The sequence below is a fragment of the Carassius carassius genome, chromosome 20 (assembly GCF_963082965.1).
Source record: "Carassius carassius chromosome 20, fCarCar2.1, whole genome shotgun sequence".
In the NCBI taxonomy this organism is placed as follows: Eukaryota; Metazoa; Chordata; class Actinopteri; order Cypriniformes; family Cyprinidae; genus Carassius; species Carassius carassius.
In genome coordinates this window covers 1,634,822-1,654,031 of record NC_081774.1, presented here as the reverse complement: position 1 = coordinate 1,654,031, position 19,210 = coordinate 1,634,822, and the positions used below count along the sequence as shown (strand labels likewise).

The window sequence follows — 19,210 nt, the reverse complement described above, 5'->3', positions numbered from 1 at the left end:
ACTACATGCTCTCTGTGAAATTTTATGTTTGTTATAAATTTATGAGGAAAATCTTTAGATATAAATGACAGATTTGACAGATAGTTTTGGGCTCTTTAATCAGGAGAATCTACTCTAAATGATGGTGCATAATTTTACACTGAAATCTTGTTTTATGAAGTTACAAGTAAAACGGTGACATCAATAAGCCTATTATTATTATTATATGGGTCTGGGGTTGACTTCTTGTACAAAACTCGCTCCAGTTTATTCAAAGCCTCAAATAATTTCTCAATGGTGCTACTAAAAAACTCTGAGGTCGCAATGGTGCAACGAGCCATTCAAGGGGAAAAAAGTCTCTTCGACTCTGAAGGTCTCCCTGTGGTTCAACAACAGACACTAGAGTCCTGCTTTTAACCCCCTCGAGCCGCGCTTTGATTGTTCTGTTTTGTGTCCCGCAGCAGCACAGCTGAATAGTTCTGCGTTCAAATAATAGGCTTAAGAAGAAGATATTTTAATTATTTACTAATAAACTAGTGTTTTCTGAATCTGTGTCACAAGGATGAAGTTGCAATCCCGACTCGTCATCTCCTCATTAGAATCGCCTTTAGAGATAAGTACATCTTTATGGGTTATGATATAATGAAAGAGTTTTTGTTTTTGATTTGTTTTATTTCATTAAGTAGTTATTTAAAGCTTTATTTATATATATATATATATATTTTTCTTTTTCACTGAGTTTCGGTTCATTTTTGTACTCCTATTAAAGACAACACGGCAGAACGAGCAACTGTTTTGTTGATATTGTGTGTGCAGTTACGAATAATGTATTACTCTTACCTTTATGAGCAAAAATGATGGCATAACCACGGAAAAAAATGCAAGTGATCATGCTGCCGTTTCCTTGTCCTGAAGCATCTCCGCACAAACTATTGGATATAGCTTACATTTATCTGGGTCTAACGTTTAAACATTGTCATATGCTTCAACTGTTTTATATCTATAGATTTTATTTTAGGCAAGTCGTGATGATTTGAGAAGGCTAAATTGATCAAACATAGGCTCACTGTCTGCTGCTGGCAGCTTGGTCGTTACTTAAAAAAAACTTAAACTTATATTTACTTAAAACTTATATTTAACAAACAAAAATGCTCCAAACGCTTTTCTAAATTAACTTAATAAAAAAAATTAAACAAAATATAATCACTTTGCTATTACATACAAAACTGAACTATTTTAATAGCTGATCCAATAAGTATAAGCTTTTTAGGGACTGTTCACCTGTTAAAATCAGACACTCATTTTTTCAGACACAGTGGAAGATCTGATAAGAATCAGTGTAGATGGGCCAGGTCTGGAAGATTTTGATGCTAGAGAGAGTGTGGCCAGCTGGTTAAAGCCAAGGCCAAAGATCAAGAAGGCCAAACTACAGGAGTTGGCCATCCGAGGGGCATGTGACTGCAGTGGAGGATAGTCCATAAGACATTGAGCCATGATATGTTCAGTTTGAAGCCCTTAAAACCCTTAATTTAGATTTTCTTTTTATTTCATATATCTTGAGATGTTTTAAGTTTAAATTTCACCTCAGTGAAACACTTTAAGCACCAACACGTATTTAACGTGTTGTTGACGCGTTAAAATTCACGTGTATTTGACCCTCTTGGCCTTCCATAATATGTCTGTACACGTTACGTGTAAAGACATATTTAGTAATACGGTCTTCCATATTCAATCGCCAGCTGTCACAACGGCCACGTCGCACGTCAGCGTGCACGATTAATGTTAATAAGCAAAGCCTTCGTCATAGTGTGATTCATAAACTGTGCTTCCTGAACTAATACAAGACCTCACTCCTTCACAGTCATAGTCTCAAGGTCATTACAAATTAGTGCGTGTGGCCGGTCAAATTCCATCATAAGTCTCTCTTTGTAAGCTCTTTGTTTATTAATGTAAAATAGTGTTTATATTCATAAATATTTAAATGTAAACGTGTCTACTTATTAATATATTATATATACATATAATTATATAGATTATATATATATATATATATATATATATATATATATATATATATATATATATATATATATATATATATATGCAATACAATAAAGAGAATTCGAGGTGGAGTATTCATGAAAAGAAAAAAAAAGTATTTGATCCTTAAAGAGGCTTCATCATCTTTAATAAGATAATTATTCCTTACTTTTCCTGGTATAAAAAAACATCAAACCACAGTGAAAATAGCCGTTGCAGCATCAAGGGGAAAAGTGGTCCCATAAATGACAAACTAATAAAGACTCCTTAATGCCAAATATAGTCCAAGAAATCTGTGTTCCAATACATAACGCCTTTACAACTTTGTTTTTTGAAACATTTGCATACATCTCCCTAACATCACTATAAAAATGTCACTTTATGTTCATTCAAAAGAAATAAATAAAAAAGCACCAAGACAAATATAAAAAAAAAAATGAAAAAGGGAAACATTATTACATGCAGTGATGAGTCATTATTTTTAAGTCCAAAAACATACTCATTAAAGGCATTTTTTGTTTGTTTTTTACCACATATGGTGTCAGAAGATGTATTTTAATGGGACAAATGGAAACAACAATGAACTAATAGGTGCATTAGGAAATAATCAGAAAATTGCAAACCAAAATATAGAATATAATTGATGGAAATAACATAACTTACAACATACAAAACATGAAAAGCTAAACATAAAACACTGCTGGAATGAATAAGAAATTCTGGCATGTTCTTCATGGATTTCTTCTTGTTAGCTCACAAGTTATTGAGCTCCTGAAGTGTTTGATCCAGGACTTGATGCATCTCCAGGTTCTGCTGTTTTGCCTCAGCCACATCCTCTGAAATAAACCATGCAGCACTATGATTTAAAAAGACACAATAGCTGACTGCTAACATCTGTGACACTTTACCAAACATGTTTCTCTAAAGTGTTGGTTGCATAACAAGCCTGTCCATTCCAGGCTTTAAACCAGTAAACTATAAACAACAGCTGGGTCATGGATGTAAAATCCCATGCATTTTGCCTCCACGGAGAAACTGGTTTTTACAGATAATGCAGAAAACTTTTTTAAGACAGAAATACAATAAGATCTTATATTTTTAATGCATAATAAGGTGTTTTTTAAACAAATTGTTAAAGTGAAAAAAATGCAAATTAAAAATATTATTATTCCTCAATTGTACGTTGCTTTGGATATAATGCATAAACGTAAGCCTGATTTCAACATAAAAAAAATTTAATAAAATGAATATATTTGCATACATATGAATAATTTTTATTCTTTTTTTAAATGAATATTTACATGATTATTATTTATTATTATTTATTTATTACAATTATTATTATTATTATAATCAAATAACTTTGGATTAAATGCATAAATGTAAAGTGTAATTTTTTTTCAACAAATAGTTGCCCTGTGCTTTCAAAATACTTGTATATTTGCATATATTTAAATATTTTGCAGCATTTTTTTCACTAATGGCCTTGTATTTCAGCTTCTGAGCATAGAATTCATCTGGAGGACAAAGGTCAAGATCAGAAAGGACAGGTGTTTTGGCCAAGGATGGAGAACGAAGGAAATGGTAAACAAAAAAAAGGAAAGAAACAGTAAGTTTAATAGGTCCAAGTGGACAAAACACAGCACAGTAATGCCTACAAATGCTGTCTAAGTAGGCAGCTCACTAGATAAAAGAAAGAAGAAAAAGAAAAGGGGTAAGGAAAAATGCACCAATTGAAGTGTAATCTAAACATTTCGATCTGTTCATTGTTGTCTGCGTTTATATGTGTGCATGTGCAGTATTATGTCAATTTATTTTTATTTCTATAGTGCTAATATAATACAAATTGTTTCAAAGTAGCTTCACGTTAATATACACGAATACAAGTGTTCTATAAACGTATCTAGTTTTATTTAATTATATATATTTATTTAATTAAATATCCATTATATATTTAATATTTATATTAATTTTTATATGCATTCAATATTAATTATTTTCAAAATAACTAATTGCGGAAAATTCAATTTCAGCCCAATTAAAGCAACTCCACAGAAGATCTAGACCTACAACTAGAAGACTGGTTCTTAGGATATAACAATGTTAATGTTTTATTAGTTTTTCAATTATTTATAAATATCATCTACATATATAAACCATTAATTAAAATGTATTCATTATTAAATAATTATTAAACATTACATTTCAGCTGTAAAGCAGTTCTACAGAAGATGCTAGTATATAATAAACAAGAATATTAGAATGCTAATGTTTTACACACACACACACACACACACACACATGCAAATACATACAAATATAAATATATACTGTACATAGAGAGAGAGAGAGAGAGATCTAAGAGCTCTACAGGAGATATCAATGTCATTATTCAGCTAAATGTAGTTTACTGTTTTCAATTTTAATAGCAGTGTCAATGTTTCAAAGTACATCCATTATAAAACAAGTTCAATTCAGCTTCAGTTCATCTTCTGCGGGTGTTTGCAAGAACTGTTTAAGAAGACGAGTTGAACAGGTGGAACAGGCTTACACCGTTAGCTTTGTTCTTTCAGTACAATGAAAAGAGAAATAAAGCCAGCACATGTGGTCAGAGGATACAAAGGTTCATTCAGCTGATGGTTTTGGTGACGTCGTCAGCTGGAATTCCTCAGGACTGAATCACAGCTTACCTTCGAGTTCATCGATGGTCTTTTCCAGCTTGTTCACACTCCTTTCTGCAAACTCAGCACGAGTCTCGGCCTACAGGGGGAAATGCAGAGAGCACAGATGTGAAAGGTCAGAGAATGGCATGCATCTGTCCTACGAAAGAGAGACTTGCATGCAAAACTGTTCGAATGAACCGCTGGTTTAGGTTAAACACTCACCTCTTTCAGTCTATCAGAGAGAACTTTGATCTCCTCTTCATACTTATCCTCTTTCTCTGAATACTGCAGACAGAAAACAAGCAAAGGGTTAATCAGACCACTAGTTCTCAACTGGCTTTTCTTCAGGTCTCAGATTTAACCCTGGATCAATCAAGTGGAAGTTTATGTATGGCTTATATAAATAAAAATTGTAAAAGTATTGAAATGCATTGAAAAGTTTCAATAAATGCATTTTATTGACCCAGCAATAAAAAAATACTACTAAAACTGAAAATAATTTAATAAATAAATAAATAAACAGTGTGATTTATTAGCTTAACACTATAATATATAATCGATATAATAGCCTCATTCATGAGACAGTTTCTGTGCAAATTATTCATTAGTAAATCATCACTCATGAATCATCATATTCTATTCAATGCAACAGCTTAGATCAGAATGCATTATGAATAATTTACACAGAAATTGGTTCTGCTCTGTGGTATTATGAGTCATTGGTCAGCTGACTTACCTTATCTGATTGAGCTTCTAAAGACTTGAGGTTGTTGGTTACGTTTTTCAGTTCTTCCTCCAGGTCTCCTCCTTTACTGTAAAAGCATAGATAAAAGTTGGTAGACTCTTAAAAATAAAGACTCTAAAAGGGTGTTTTTGGAGGGATGCTAAAGAAGAACTGTTTTTGGTTTCCTAAAGAACCCTTAAGAAAAAAGCAAGTTTCTGAGTAAAAAATATCGGAAGCTTGTTTCCACCCCTGAATAAATAAAAAAAAATAGGTAAATGCGACTTAATCTTACAATTTTGACTTTTTTCTCGCAATTGTGAGTTTAAATTTCTCAGAATTGCATGAAATAAACTCACAATCTTGCCCTTTTCTCAAAATTAAACGTGTATTTGTGAGTTATAAGCTCAGTCAGAACTGCTTGATATGAAATCGCAATTGCAAGCAAAATGTCGGAATTGCGAGGAAAAAAGTTTGAATTTCGAGCTACAAAATCAGAATTGTGGGATATAAACAATTCTGACTTTTTCTCGCAATGTTGCAATGCTGATTTTATAACTAGCAGTTACAAATTTAACTCGCAATAAAAAAAATTAAAAAAAAGTTCATGAGTTTATTTCATGCAAAAGTCAGAATTGTGAGATTAAGTCGCAGTCAAAAATTATTTTTTTCATTTTTTATTCATGGGCATAATACAAACTTCCATAATTTTTACTCACAAGTTGCTGGTAAATTCACATTGAATTAAGCAAGAAGTAGAAAGCCTAAAATACCATTTTCTTGTAAAACATACTACAATAATCTTTGCTTTATTTAAACTTTTTGTCTCACAGTTGTGAGTTTAAATCCCACAGGTCCTGGCTTTATAACTCACAAAATAGTCAGAATTGTGAAACAAAAAGTCAAAATTGTGAAATTGCAAGTATATATATCCCTCAAATCTGACTTTTTGAAATTTCTCACAATTGCACAATTTTTTATTCAGTGGCTGAAGCGGGCTTCCTGGGAAAATAGTTTCAAAGCAAACCCTACATTTGTTTTTTAAGTGTAGGTCAGCAAGTTGTGTTGTGGTTAACTGAATCTGCATGTGTGTTAGTTAAAGATGTGTACTAACAGTTCTGCAATCTCTGCTCTCTCTTCTGCTCTTTCCAGTTCAGTCTCCAGAATCACCAGCTTCCGAGCGACCTGCAAACACACAGAGGACATCCACAGATCCGCTCCTGACTCAAACCACAGAGTAAACCGTTTGAAGAGAGTGTGTGTGTGTGTGTGTCTGACCTCTTCATATTTGCGGTCGGCCTCCTCAGCGATGTGTTGGGCTTCTTTGAGCTGTATTTCCTGAATTTCCATTTTCTCCTCATCTTTTATCGCACGATTCTCAATCACCTTTATTCCCCTGGATGCAAAAAAAAAAACAACAACAACAAAAAAAATACAAATAAATATATCTAATGCATGATTTGTTATGCATTTCATGTCAACAGTTCTTAGTGATCAATTTCATGATGCATGATTTTCATTGTGCAACTGATGCACATCAGTGCTTAGTTGAATAATAATGTGCACAGATGTATGTGTTTGTTTGTACCTCTCGCTCTCATCCGCCGCTTTCTCTGCCTCCTCTAGTTTCTGGAGCGCGGTGGCCAGTCTCTCCTGAGCTCGGTCCAGTTCCTCCTCCACCAGCTGGATCCTGCGGTTCAGAGCGGCCACGTCTCCTTCCGCCTGGCAACAGAGATTTGACATTTGTCTTTTTGATTTTTGATTTTATATTATTTATGCCCTCAGTTGCCAATAATAGTACAAGTTTGTGTTTAAAGTAACTAAATAACTACAACTGAAATAAAAATGTTTAAAAAACTAAATAAATCTACTGTAAAACATGACAAAATTACTATTTTTTAAACTATAATCAGACAATATAAAAATAAAATCTAATTCAAGATATTAACAAAAACTATAAAAGTATATCACTGCTTAGCTTAAACTTATTTTATTTCAGCTAGTTGCCAATTAAAATTTCTAAATATTTTTCACCTCTTTAATAAACCAAACATGTTCTAAATTAATTAATAAATAATACAATATATTATAAATTTGTATATATTATATAAAGTATATTATATAGTATATTTTAATATAAATATATTATAATATATAAACTTTTATATATAATAAATAATAATAATATTCAAAAGTTTTATATAAAATATAAACTTTTTCTGATTTATATATATATATATAAACTGACAAAATAAAAAAGCTATAATCTCCATGATACTAAAATCCTTTTTATTTTATAAAACTTCCATTTTTGGCTAAACTAACTGTTTCTAAAAGAGAACTGTAAGGGCATGTGAAGCTGATTCTTTCAGTTTCACTCATTTGAATGAGAGTTTTCCTCTGGCCACGCCCACTTCCTCTAACACAGAACAGAGTGGGCCTCATGCCTTATAAGGTGCTCAAACACGCATCTGATTATCATACTATTATGAGTCTTTAAAAGCTGCAAATATTTTTGGTCTTTAATGCACAAATATCAGGAGACTGAATGAATTATTGGAATGAATCCTTTGTGCTGCTCCACAGATACACAGACAGGAGGAATGTTAGTCATAGATTCACTTCTAGCTATTCAAAAGTAAATCAGCTGTTGATGCTTTACTGAGAGTGTAATGTGTCTCATTTCAGCTGAGATGAGGATGCAGATACAGTACTGCAGTACAGTCATTTGCTGCATCTGCTGATGTTTTGGATCTGCTTTCCAAAGATATATGGATAAAAGGGCATCTGGGTCATGGTTTTCTAAAGAGACATATGTTTGGAGAAAGCACACAGCAACAAATCAGACAGGAAGTGAGAATGTGAAGAATGTCATGCCCCCGTCTAATTGTGGACAGCCGTTTCCAGGAAAGGGGCTGTTGCGCTGTTATATTAGTGGTCAGTTTAATCCTTAAAAAGTTTTTTTTTGAAAAATATCCCAAATTAATAGAAAATTCATATAAACCATAATATAATACTATAAATTTTTATTTATTTTAAAATCTCTCTCTCTCTCTCTCTCTCTCTCTCTCTCTCTCTCTCTATATATATATATATATATATATATATATTTCTAATATGCGATATATATTTATAAAGCATATTATATATATATATATATATATATATATATATATGCTTTATATATTATAGCATTATATATAAAATGTATATAATTTACATACATACATTACATATACAATAAAAAATGTATATATATATATATATAATTTCAGATAGAATTAAATAATTATGTTATAATTAGATAGTATATTTACATACATTATAACATTTAATATTATGTGAAAAAAAAAAAAAATATATATATATATATATATATATGCATTTAATTTTAATTTAATTTTATATATATATATATATATATATATATATATATATATATATATATATATATATATATATATATATAAAATACTATAATAAATAATATACAATATAATAACACATACACAGACATCTTCTCACAGTAATGTTTCCACTATAAATCAGGTGAAAGCGAGCAGAAATGCTGCTGAGGTAACATTTACATTTAGTCATTTACCAGGTGTTTGTATCCAAAGCGACTGACAAATGAGAACAAACAGACCAACGAGACAACAACAACTTACAAGAGCCATGACATGTCTCAGTTCGTCTAGCGCAGTACACATAGCTGTTTTTTTTAAGAATAGAATAGAATAGAAAGGAAAGAAAAGAAAAGAAAAGAAAAGAAAAGAAAAGAAAAGAAAAGAAAAGAAAAGAAAAGGTTAGTGCTGACGAAAGTAAAAGGTCGAGAGTTTGATGTGGAAAACATTTGGGAGTGTTTTCCAGATTCAGTCATGTAGGCTTACTTTCAAAATAATATTTTTCTTGCCACCAAGTGGAGAAGAAATCCCACTTTAACACCCAGGACAAAGCGGTTTCACCGAACCCATCTTGAGTGATTGTATTTTAAATGCACATTCAACACAAGCTGATTAAACCACCAAGTGTAAAAAAGTCTTTCCACCATGGTAATATTTCATATGAGATTAATTTTCCATGATAGTATGAAGTTTATTTTTGGAAGTTCATTACTGTATAGAAATGATGCTTAAAGTCTTGACAAGAAAGTAATCTGCTGAAAACCTCCACCAGATGAAGTTCATTTAACACAGGTTAACTATAGCGGGGTAAGTTGTCACAATTTGCAACCTGCTGCTTTTATTTACACTGATTTACACATAATAGCCTTCCTCAAAAATATATTTTCCAGCTAAATGTAAATGATAAAACAATCATAAAACACAACCCCCCAAAGAAATACTAAACTATTTTGGGGTCCATCAGAAATGAATGAAAGAGAAGATAAAATATAAAACACGTGACATTTTGCGTGACCTTGTTTTCTCTAGCGATGGTTTATAAACCTTAATGAGGGTAGATGGGCTAGTCGTCACATGTGTTTTAAATGTATAGCCTACAGTTTATTCATTACAATATTGGTTTGTCAATGCTTTGACGTTTTTGTGTTATATTTAGTTTAGGGTTAGGGTAAGTAATATTCGTGACAACTAGCCCCATTCTCTAACCTACTGGAAATTTTTATTTGAGGTGAAAATTCACTAAAATACTCATACTGTAAAATCATTTGTGCAACTGGTCTTTTAGTAAAAACTTTTCAGGCAGCGTGACAAAATGCCCCGGTGTAGCATCACGCTAAAATACAGTGAGAAACATGCACTAAAGTGTGACAACTAGCCCCGGTCTGCACTATTTGTGTTCAGCGAGGACCGAAACGCGCGAAAAGCAGCAGACAGAAGCAGTAGAGAAAGAAAGAGGAGTGCAAGGATGGTGATTTCCTCACTTTGTCCCGCAGGTCTCGTTCATTGTCCAGTTGCGTCTGCAGAAACTGCGCCCTGTCCTGCGCATCATCCGCCTGCTGCTGCAGACTCTGGATCTTCCTCTTCACGGCGTCTAAAGACTTCACAGACATCTCCAAAACTTCATGCAAACCCCCTGAGCGATCTGCAAACTCCGCGTGGAAAAGCGACTTTCTAAATAAACCCAAAGCGCGGAGTTGGATCAGCTTCTGTGCGTCTCAAAACCGTCGCAAACTTTCCATTTGCGCGTCACTGAATCGCGGAGCCGCAGAATGAGGAATCCTGGAAAAAAGGGCAGGAATGCGCAGAAAAAGTCCAATCCCAGGAAGAAGATGCGGGTTTCAGATGACATCAGGGGGTGGTCTTCCTGTTTGACTCCTGCTGCTATTATGTGCTGACTTCTGGACATATTTGGTGTTTCTTATGAATGACCATGTTGCGATTGCGATGCATCATAATTGAGATATGACTGCTGAAAATCCTCAGTGCACAGAAAAAAACGACCACCTTTCACTGTATTTATGCATTTATTAATGCATTTATTTAATACATGAATTCTGTCATTTTTCTGAAACTTCATCCCCATCACATCACAGATTAAGTATTAAAATTAATAGTATTGCGTTTTGGGAATGAGAGGCTTTTAAAAAAAATGTATTGTAAAAATGGCTTAAACAGACACACACACATCACAATTGAAAGTGAAAGTGAAGTGACATTCAGCCAAGTACAGTGACCCATAGTCAGAATTTGTGCTCTGCATTTAACCCATCCGAAATGCACACACACAGAGCAGTGAACACACACACACACTGTGAGCACACACCCGGAGCAGTGGGCAGCCATTTATGCTGCGGCGCCCGGGGAGCAGTTGGGGGTTCGGTGTCTTGCTCAAGGACACCTAAGTCGTGGTATTGAAGGTGGAGAGAGAACTGTACATGCACTCCCCCCACCCACAATTCCTGCCGGCCCGGGACTCGAACTCACAACCTTTCGATTGGGAGTCCGACTCTCTAACCATTAGGCCACGACTTCCCTAAAGGTCTAATTGTTTGCCATTTATATCAATTTATTATTAATTTATGTATTACATTTAATACATTAATACATACAATGTTGTTATACAATATTAATGTCAAATAATAAGTTTAATACAGAGGGTACGACCATTTTAATGTGAGTTAACATACTTGGCATGTCGGAGCTGCAAAACGACCAATCACGTTTAATTAAAAAAAAAAGAAAAAAAAAAAAAAAAAAAAAAAATATATATATATATATATATATATATATATATATACATACTATATGTGTGTGTATTGTGTATGTATAAATACACACAAAAAATATGTTTGTATTTATATACATATTTTTATACTTGTATATAGTTTATATTATATATAAATATAAATATTTTATATATGAATCTTTATAAACATAAAAATAGTTTTCCTTAATATACACATGTATGTATAGAGTACACATGTAAACATAAACCTATATTTTGAATGCAATTAATCGTGATTAATCATTTTGCAGCCCTAATTGAAATTAAACACATCTGCTATTTATACACACACACTAACATGCATGCAAAATGCACAAGATTTAAAGCAAATCTCCACCCGAATCTACACATATGTAGCTCAAGTCCTTCCACAGCTTCTTCACATACTCCATATGTTCCTCAGCACATATTCTTTAGCAGGAAGTGTTGTTGTAATTGTAGCAGTTATAGGTCAGACATCTAGTTCCCAATCTGACTGCATTCTGATGAATTTCACACGCTGTGCTCGGAAACACTCTCTCACAACATCCAGACAGACATAGATCTATTGTCTGGCTCAGTAAAATGTACATAAAAAAAGATCAATTCTGGCTCCACATTCTCATAGCATGAGCCACATAGAAAAACGTATGTGCTAAACACACAGCTTTGAGTGCACATTTTTTACAATTTATATTAATGCACCATTATATGACAGCCTAAAGTCAGACTAATGAACTGCATTACTTGGTGGAAGAATCGTTTAATACAGTTATTATTAATAAATGTCATTATTTTTTTATGTATCGTCATGCTTTACCCATCATTTTTGAAAGTCAACAATTCAAGGGTGTTTACCTACTGTACAGTATATGGTAAAATCAGCTTAACGCAAGGCTTTGAGTAACCCACAGCTTTTTATAATCAGTTACATGATGCTATCATAATACCATTTGTATTCCATTCAGTGAATTCCAGCATGTGTGGGAGTGTTTTTGCTGCAAACGACTGGAGTGTGTGTGTGTGTGTGTGTGTGTTTCCCCCAGCAGAAGAGTTGGATTCATTAGATTCAAGAGCTGAAGTTTCATTGTTTGCTTTAGTTGAATTTCTCACATTCCTGGGCTCTCTCTCTCTTTCTCTCTCTTTCTGTGTGTGTGTGTGTGTTTGTGTGTGAAAAGGAAGAGATTAAGTCAACTGCTCTGTACAGACCTATGCTGTTGCCTTGTATAGAAATATTACACAAAAAGTGAGACGGTGCTGTAATGATCTACAGTATATCCAGATGGTGAATGTGTTACGCACATATAATGAATTTGAAACAAACTATCAGTATTTTTAAAGCTTGTGATGTCAGATTTCAGACTGCTTATACAAAACCTGAGCTGCCTGACTGTCTAACGCCTATAAGGCAGCATCCTTTCAATTACAATAGTTTGGTTTAGCATGTTGGCAAGCTAATGCTGTCATTTTTTAATCAGCATAACACACAAATATTGAATGAAATAGAAAAACAATGAATATTTGAAAGAATATTTATATTTAAAGCAATGCATTCTGTGATTGTCAAAAGAAGGCATTTTTTGTCATCTAGCGTTTGGAAAAGCCAAAATACTTTTAGGATGACTTTAAAATGTTGTCTAGGTTTTGGAACAGAGCTTATTTTCCATACTATAAATACATGCAGTAGATATAAGCATCTGCCAAAAGTATAATGTAAGTGTAAAGGACTACAACATTTTGGAATATTATTATTATTATTATTATTATTATTATTATTTTTATTCTTTGCATTTATTTGATCAGAAATGTGATATTTTATTACAATTTAAAATAACTATTTTCTGTTCGATTGTGCTAAAATGTAGTTTATTTCTGTGATGCGCAGCTGTATTTTCAGCGTCATTACTCCAGTCTCCAGTGTCACATGATCTTCAGAAATCATTCTAATATGCTGATCTGATGCTCAAAAACATTTCTCATTATTATCCATGTTGCAAACATTTTTTTAGTAAGAGAAAGGTTTTGTTTTTATACTGTCCCTTTAAGAAGTATAGCCTACATTCTCTCCCACTGCTTTAAAAGAATGCAGCTCTGGGATGGTGAACGTCACGTCCAGACAGTTTTTTATAATGATTCTCGGTTGTGCAGCTCCGGCTCTCATGCTTTGTGGTCTGGATTTCAGAGGTTGCCCTCACCCTAAATATACCTTTCCTCTGCATCTGAGCCCAGATTCCACAGCTTTCCGAGCTTGCTTTGTTGAAAAAAAGGCTGATGAGTTCAAGTGAGCCTTGCTAGAAAATTGCACACTGAAGACGTTTGACGTCTCTGGGGCGTCCGGTAACAGAATGAGTGGGAAAGACATTTATTCAAAGCTGTCAGCGGTAGCCAAAACGGAATGTGGGGAAATTTTTCTTCCCTTTTTTTTTCCTGACATGCTCCCGCTATGATTAAAGCATCTTTGTTGCTGGAATGAGAACAATCTGTCTGAAGCTTCCCATCCCGACCAGGTGCAAAGATTTACCGCAGAGCCACATGCGTATGAAAGCAGTGAGGGACTCATTATTATGATGCCATATGTTTTTGATTTAGATGATGGTGTTTTACTGAAATCCGGCGTCTTATTGAAGAAAAAAATATTTTATCTGTATAAACAGGGTCTAATGCTTGAATACTCACATCTGTCGCCTTTTTCTCAGACAGCTCCAGCTTCTCCTGAGCGTCTTTGAGAGCTTCTGAATATCTGTCCAGTTCATCTTCAGTTCCTTTCAGTTTCTTCTGTAGAGCAAGCAACTCGTCTTCCAGCTAAAAAACCAAGAACAGAACATAAGAATAATAGATAGATAGATAGATAGATAGATAGATAGATAGATAGATAGATAGATAGATAGACAGATAGATAGATAATGAACAAAATGATAAACTCAAGACTTTTGTTTTTGCCCCCATTTTTCACGAGCTGAACTCAAATATCTAAGACTTTTTCTATGTACACAAAAGGCCTGTTTCTCAGATATTGTTCACAGATCTGTCTAAATCTGTGAGCACTTCTCCTTTACCCAGATGATCTATCCACCTCACAGGGGTGGCATATCAAGATGCTGATTAGATAGCATGATTATTGCACAGGCCACAATAAAAGTTCTGGGGGATGGGTGTCCGAAAACCAGTCAGTATCTGCTGTGACCACCATTTGCCTCATGCAGCGCAACACATCTCCTTCACATAGAGTTGATCAGGTTGTTGATTGTGGCCTGTGGGATGTTGGTCCACTCCTCTTCAATGGCTGTGTGAAGTTGCTGGATATTGACAAGTTTGCGGTCATCCCTGTTGCTTGTGTGCCTTTTCCTTCAATTTCTTCCTTCCAGTCAACATTGCATTTAATATGCTTTGATACAGCACTCTGTGAACAGCAAGATCTTTTAGTAATGACCTTCTGTGATTTCCCCTCTTTGTGGAGGGTGTCAATGATTGTCTTCTGGATCATTGACAAGTCAGCTGTCTTCCCCATGATTGTGCTTTCAAAGAACAAGAGATACCCAGAATTTATATTGTATGGATGGTCACTGAATGAAGCTTAAATGTAAATATTCTTATATTTTGAAATACTGGATTTTTTAATTGTATGAGTTATAAGCTCTAATCATTCAAATTAAAACAACAACCAAAAACTGTATACTCACACTGTATATAATAAAATCTCCAGCTTCAATTACTACAATAAATATACTTTACTGCATATGAGATGCACCCTGAGCTACAGTTCTAAATAATATAATATAATATAATATAATATAATATAATATAATATAATATAATATAATATAATATAATATAATATAATATAATATAATATAATATAATATAATATAATATAATATAATATAATATAATATAATATAATATAATATAATGAATGTTAAAATGAATTTATGCAATATATTAATTATCTAACAGCTGCTTTTAATTTATTAAGGCATTTTAATTAAAAATTAAATTAAAATTGATTTTATTATTATTAATAAGAATACTGTTTATATATATATATATAAAAATACTTTTATTCAAAATATTTTATACAAGTTATTAATATATTTTTATTTTTTTATTTTATTTATTTCCATTGTAAGGTGTAGAGTTCTTTTTTTCTCTCCCAACCACGTGCTATTCTGTATACAGTGATCAAAGTTAAAGTAAATAATATAAAAATATATAGATAAATAAGATAATCACTCTAATACATATCTTTAAAGATTAGCAATAAAGAAAAAAATGCAAAAATATACACTCTTAAACACACTGTAAAAAGGTCAGCCGGTTCATTAAACAGTTTCTTAAAATAACCACTTTTTTCATGAAGATGTAGGTTTTACAAATCTAAAGAACTTTTTCCATAATATAAAGAACCTTGGAGGGAAAGATAGATTCAATAGATGTTTAAGGCTCTAAACATTCAGTAAAGAAGCTTTATTCTGAATAAAGATTTTGACATGGAAGTCAAACTCAGACACTGTCAGGCATCCGTTTAACATCCCATAAGAACAGCTCATGAGTGAAATGAAAATGTGTAGAATCCAGACAAGTTGTATCTCTGAATGTTTGGGGATGTTGAGAGATTTGTGGGATGCTACAGCTCCAAACACAGAGAAACAGCTGGCACGCTTCAGGATTATTCCTGTGCTCCCTAAAGTCATCACCATTCCCGCTGATGCCCGGAATGTCTGGGAATGAAGCCACCCTCCTTCGGTTTCCCTTAAAACCAGTCAACCATGTCAAATGCCATATTGCCAAAAATATAGGGAATTATTTGCATTTAGAGATTTCTTTGGTTGCACTTATGGTTCCATAAAGACCTTCTATCACCCATGGAATCTCTTTAAAAGGTTCTTTATATTGGAAAAAGTTTCTTTAGATAATGTTCTTCACACACACACACACACACACACACACACACACACACAAAATGGTTCTTTAAGGAACTGATCACTGAAATATATTTTTTGTAGAACCCAAATGTTCTTCTATGGTATCACTACAAAAAAATAAATAAAATGAAATGAAATAAAGAAAACTCCCTTATATTTGAGCTCTTTATTTTAGCATTGCTGAATGCATGCAGAGTTCTGAAAGAGGACGTGTGCACCACTTGTTTATACTTTTCCAAAATAAAATAAAATAAATGCATATATACATACATACTCTTATTATAATTTTTTTTAAAGTTATATTTTCCTCCAATTTATAGTTTCCAGTATCAATCAGAATTATCATAAAAATGTTTAAATCTGGTGTTTTAAACACACACACACACACACACACACACACACACACACACACACACACACACACACATACACACACACACACACAAAACTCTTCTTAAATCTATTCGATTGGATGGTTAACTAAATAAACAAACATATTAAAAGGGGATTTATTGTATTTAATTTATTATTAAATAATTTACAAACAATAGAAAAAACTATTTTGCAAAAAAATCCTGAAAATGTAGGAATTACTTTGAAACTCTTTTCACTCAGAAATGGCTGGTAAACTACACAAATACTTAGAAAAGAAAAAAAGCAGCATTTTATTAAATCTGAAATGTTGAAGCAGACTAATTTTAAGCAGAAACAGAAGTCTTTACTGTAAAAGATTTTAAAAATCATGCAAAACATATTTCAGTAAAGTGTCCAAACTTTTAAACAGCATACAGTACATATGCAAGTAAAACCATCTGATAGCACCACTGTACAATGGCATCACAAACACTTTCTGTAAGAATCGTCTCACTCAGATCTGAGTCTCACCTGTTTGCACTTGTCTTCTGCTGCCTTCCTTTCAGACTCGGCCTGCTCCGCTCGGTCCAGGGCGTCCTCCTTATCCAGCTTCAGCATCTGCATCTTCTTCTTAATGGCCTCCATTTTGCTCTATGAGTTTCTTACCAGAGAGAGAATGAAGAGGAAACCGAGAGGCTTCAGGATCTAGAGCAAAGTCAGACAGAGAGAAAGGAATCTCATGCTTTTCCTCGTCAGACGAGGAGGTGGAGTGATGCCTGACAGACAGAGAGAGAGAGAGAGAGAGAGAGAGAGAGAGAGAGAGAGTCCACACTGAAACACATCCTCAGCCAGAGGACACCCCTTCCTCAACACACACACACACACATGCAAACACTAAAATGTGCAGCTCCCCCTCCTCGAGCAAACTTTTTCTCCACAGAACGTCTTAAAGTCAGCCGATTCCCTTATTTGGAGCGAGTGCATGAAGCAAGATGTGCTTCAGAGGGTTTAGTGGCTCCTCAAACTCCGTTAAACTAGTCGATCTGACCCTGATTAAAACACAGCCCTGATCTTACTGTGAATGATTCATTAATGCATGTGAGAGGTTTATCAAACTGCAGTCACTTGCTCTGATTCTAAAAGACTTTCCTTCTGATGTCATCAATACTTTTTATTTTTCAATCAACATTCTGGTATTTAACAAATTAGCACCGATTTTTAATTAAAACATAATTAAGTTCTAAATAATTAATTTGGAACATTTAGATATGCAAGCAATAAAAAAAAAACATGCACAAGGATATAGTTTATATATAATGTGTTATTAAATAATTAATTTAGAACATACAGTTTATATAAAAATAATTAAAGCGACATTTGAATATGTAATAAAATTTACTTTAGTACAAAAAATTATCTAAAATATATATATATTTTTTTAAATAAATACACACATTTATACGTTACATATAATTTAGTGTTGAACTATTTTTCAAAAAATCTCATTTTAGACTTTAATGTGTTTGCATAATAGAAATATATGATTTTCATTATTAATTATTAATTAATTAAAATTAATTTCTATTTTAAATAATATGCAATTACACACACACACACACACACATATATATATATATATATATATATATATATATTATTTTTTTATCTACATATTTTTTTTTTTTAAATTGCTTAAAAAAATAAATAATAATAATAATAAATACAAGCCTTTTTTTATTTTTTTATTGTCATTGTCTCAACCAATAGAGTTTTTCTGGTTGTTCTCATGTACTTCGATCGGCAGTCATGTGTTTGATTCAGGGTTGGTTTGGCTTCTTGAGTGGAAGTGAAAAGAAAAAGGACAAAATGGAAAAAGCTGAATTCTGAGCCAAGAAAAAGTCTGAGATGAGAATGCTTGTGCAAATCTGAATTGTTTTCTGCTGTGTTTATCAGTAAAGACTTCTATTTCAATTAAATACTGTTCTCTTGAACTGTCTATTTATCAAAGAATCCTGAAAAATAAAATGCATCATGGTTTTTACAAAAAAATGAAGCAGCATTTCAACATTAATAATAATCAGAAATGTTTCTTGAGCAGCAAATCATCATATAAGACTGATTTCTGAAGATCACGTGACACTGAAGACTGGAGGAATGATGCTGAAAATACAGCTGCACATCACTGGAATAAATGACCTTTTACCATATTTTCACATGGAAAATAAAGGGTTTCTTGATTTAAATAAACACATTTGAGAAACTGCAAAAAGGAAAAGTGATAGAAACACAGAGGAGAGAGAAAGAGTGTAGCTGTATCACTGAAAGAAAAAAGACCCTCCCACAGGAAGTGTATCTGTGTCTCC

General features: G+C 33.0%; 1 protein-coding gene across 2 annotated transcripts; it reads right to left on the bottom strand.

The window, feature by feature from the left end:
- Window positions 1-2,150: 2,150 nt before the first annotated feature.
- LOC132095991 (tropomyosin alpha-4 chain-like) lies at window positions 2,151-17,624 on the bottom strand. Of its 2 annotated transcripts, XM_059501098.1 has the most exons (9): window positions 17,379-17,624; window positions 14,248-14,373; window positions 6,992-7,125; window positions 6,682-6,799; window positions 6,518-6,588; window positions 5,419-5,494; window positions 4,905-4,967; window positions 4,710-4,779; window positions 2,151-2,855 (listed from the first exon to the last, which is right to left on the bottom strand). In XM_059501098.1, exons 1-9 carry the CDS (start codon window positions 17,490-17,492, stop codon window positions 2,773-2,775), a joined length of 855 nt encoding a protein of 284 aa, XP_059357081.1. In that variant the 5' UTR covers window positions 17,493-17,624; the 3' UTR covers window positions 2,151-2,772. The 2 variants fall into 2 exon arrangements, with proteins under 2 accessions (XP_059357081.1, XP_059357082.1); XM_059501099.1 differs by lacking the exons at window positions 14,248-14,373; window positions 17,379-17,624 and adding an exon at window positions 10,289-10,663.
- Window positions 17,625-19,210: the final 1,586 nt, after the last annotated feature.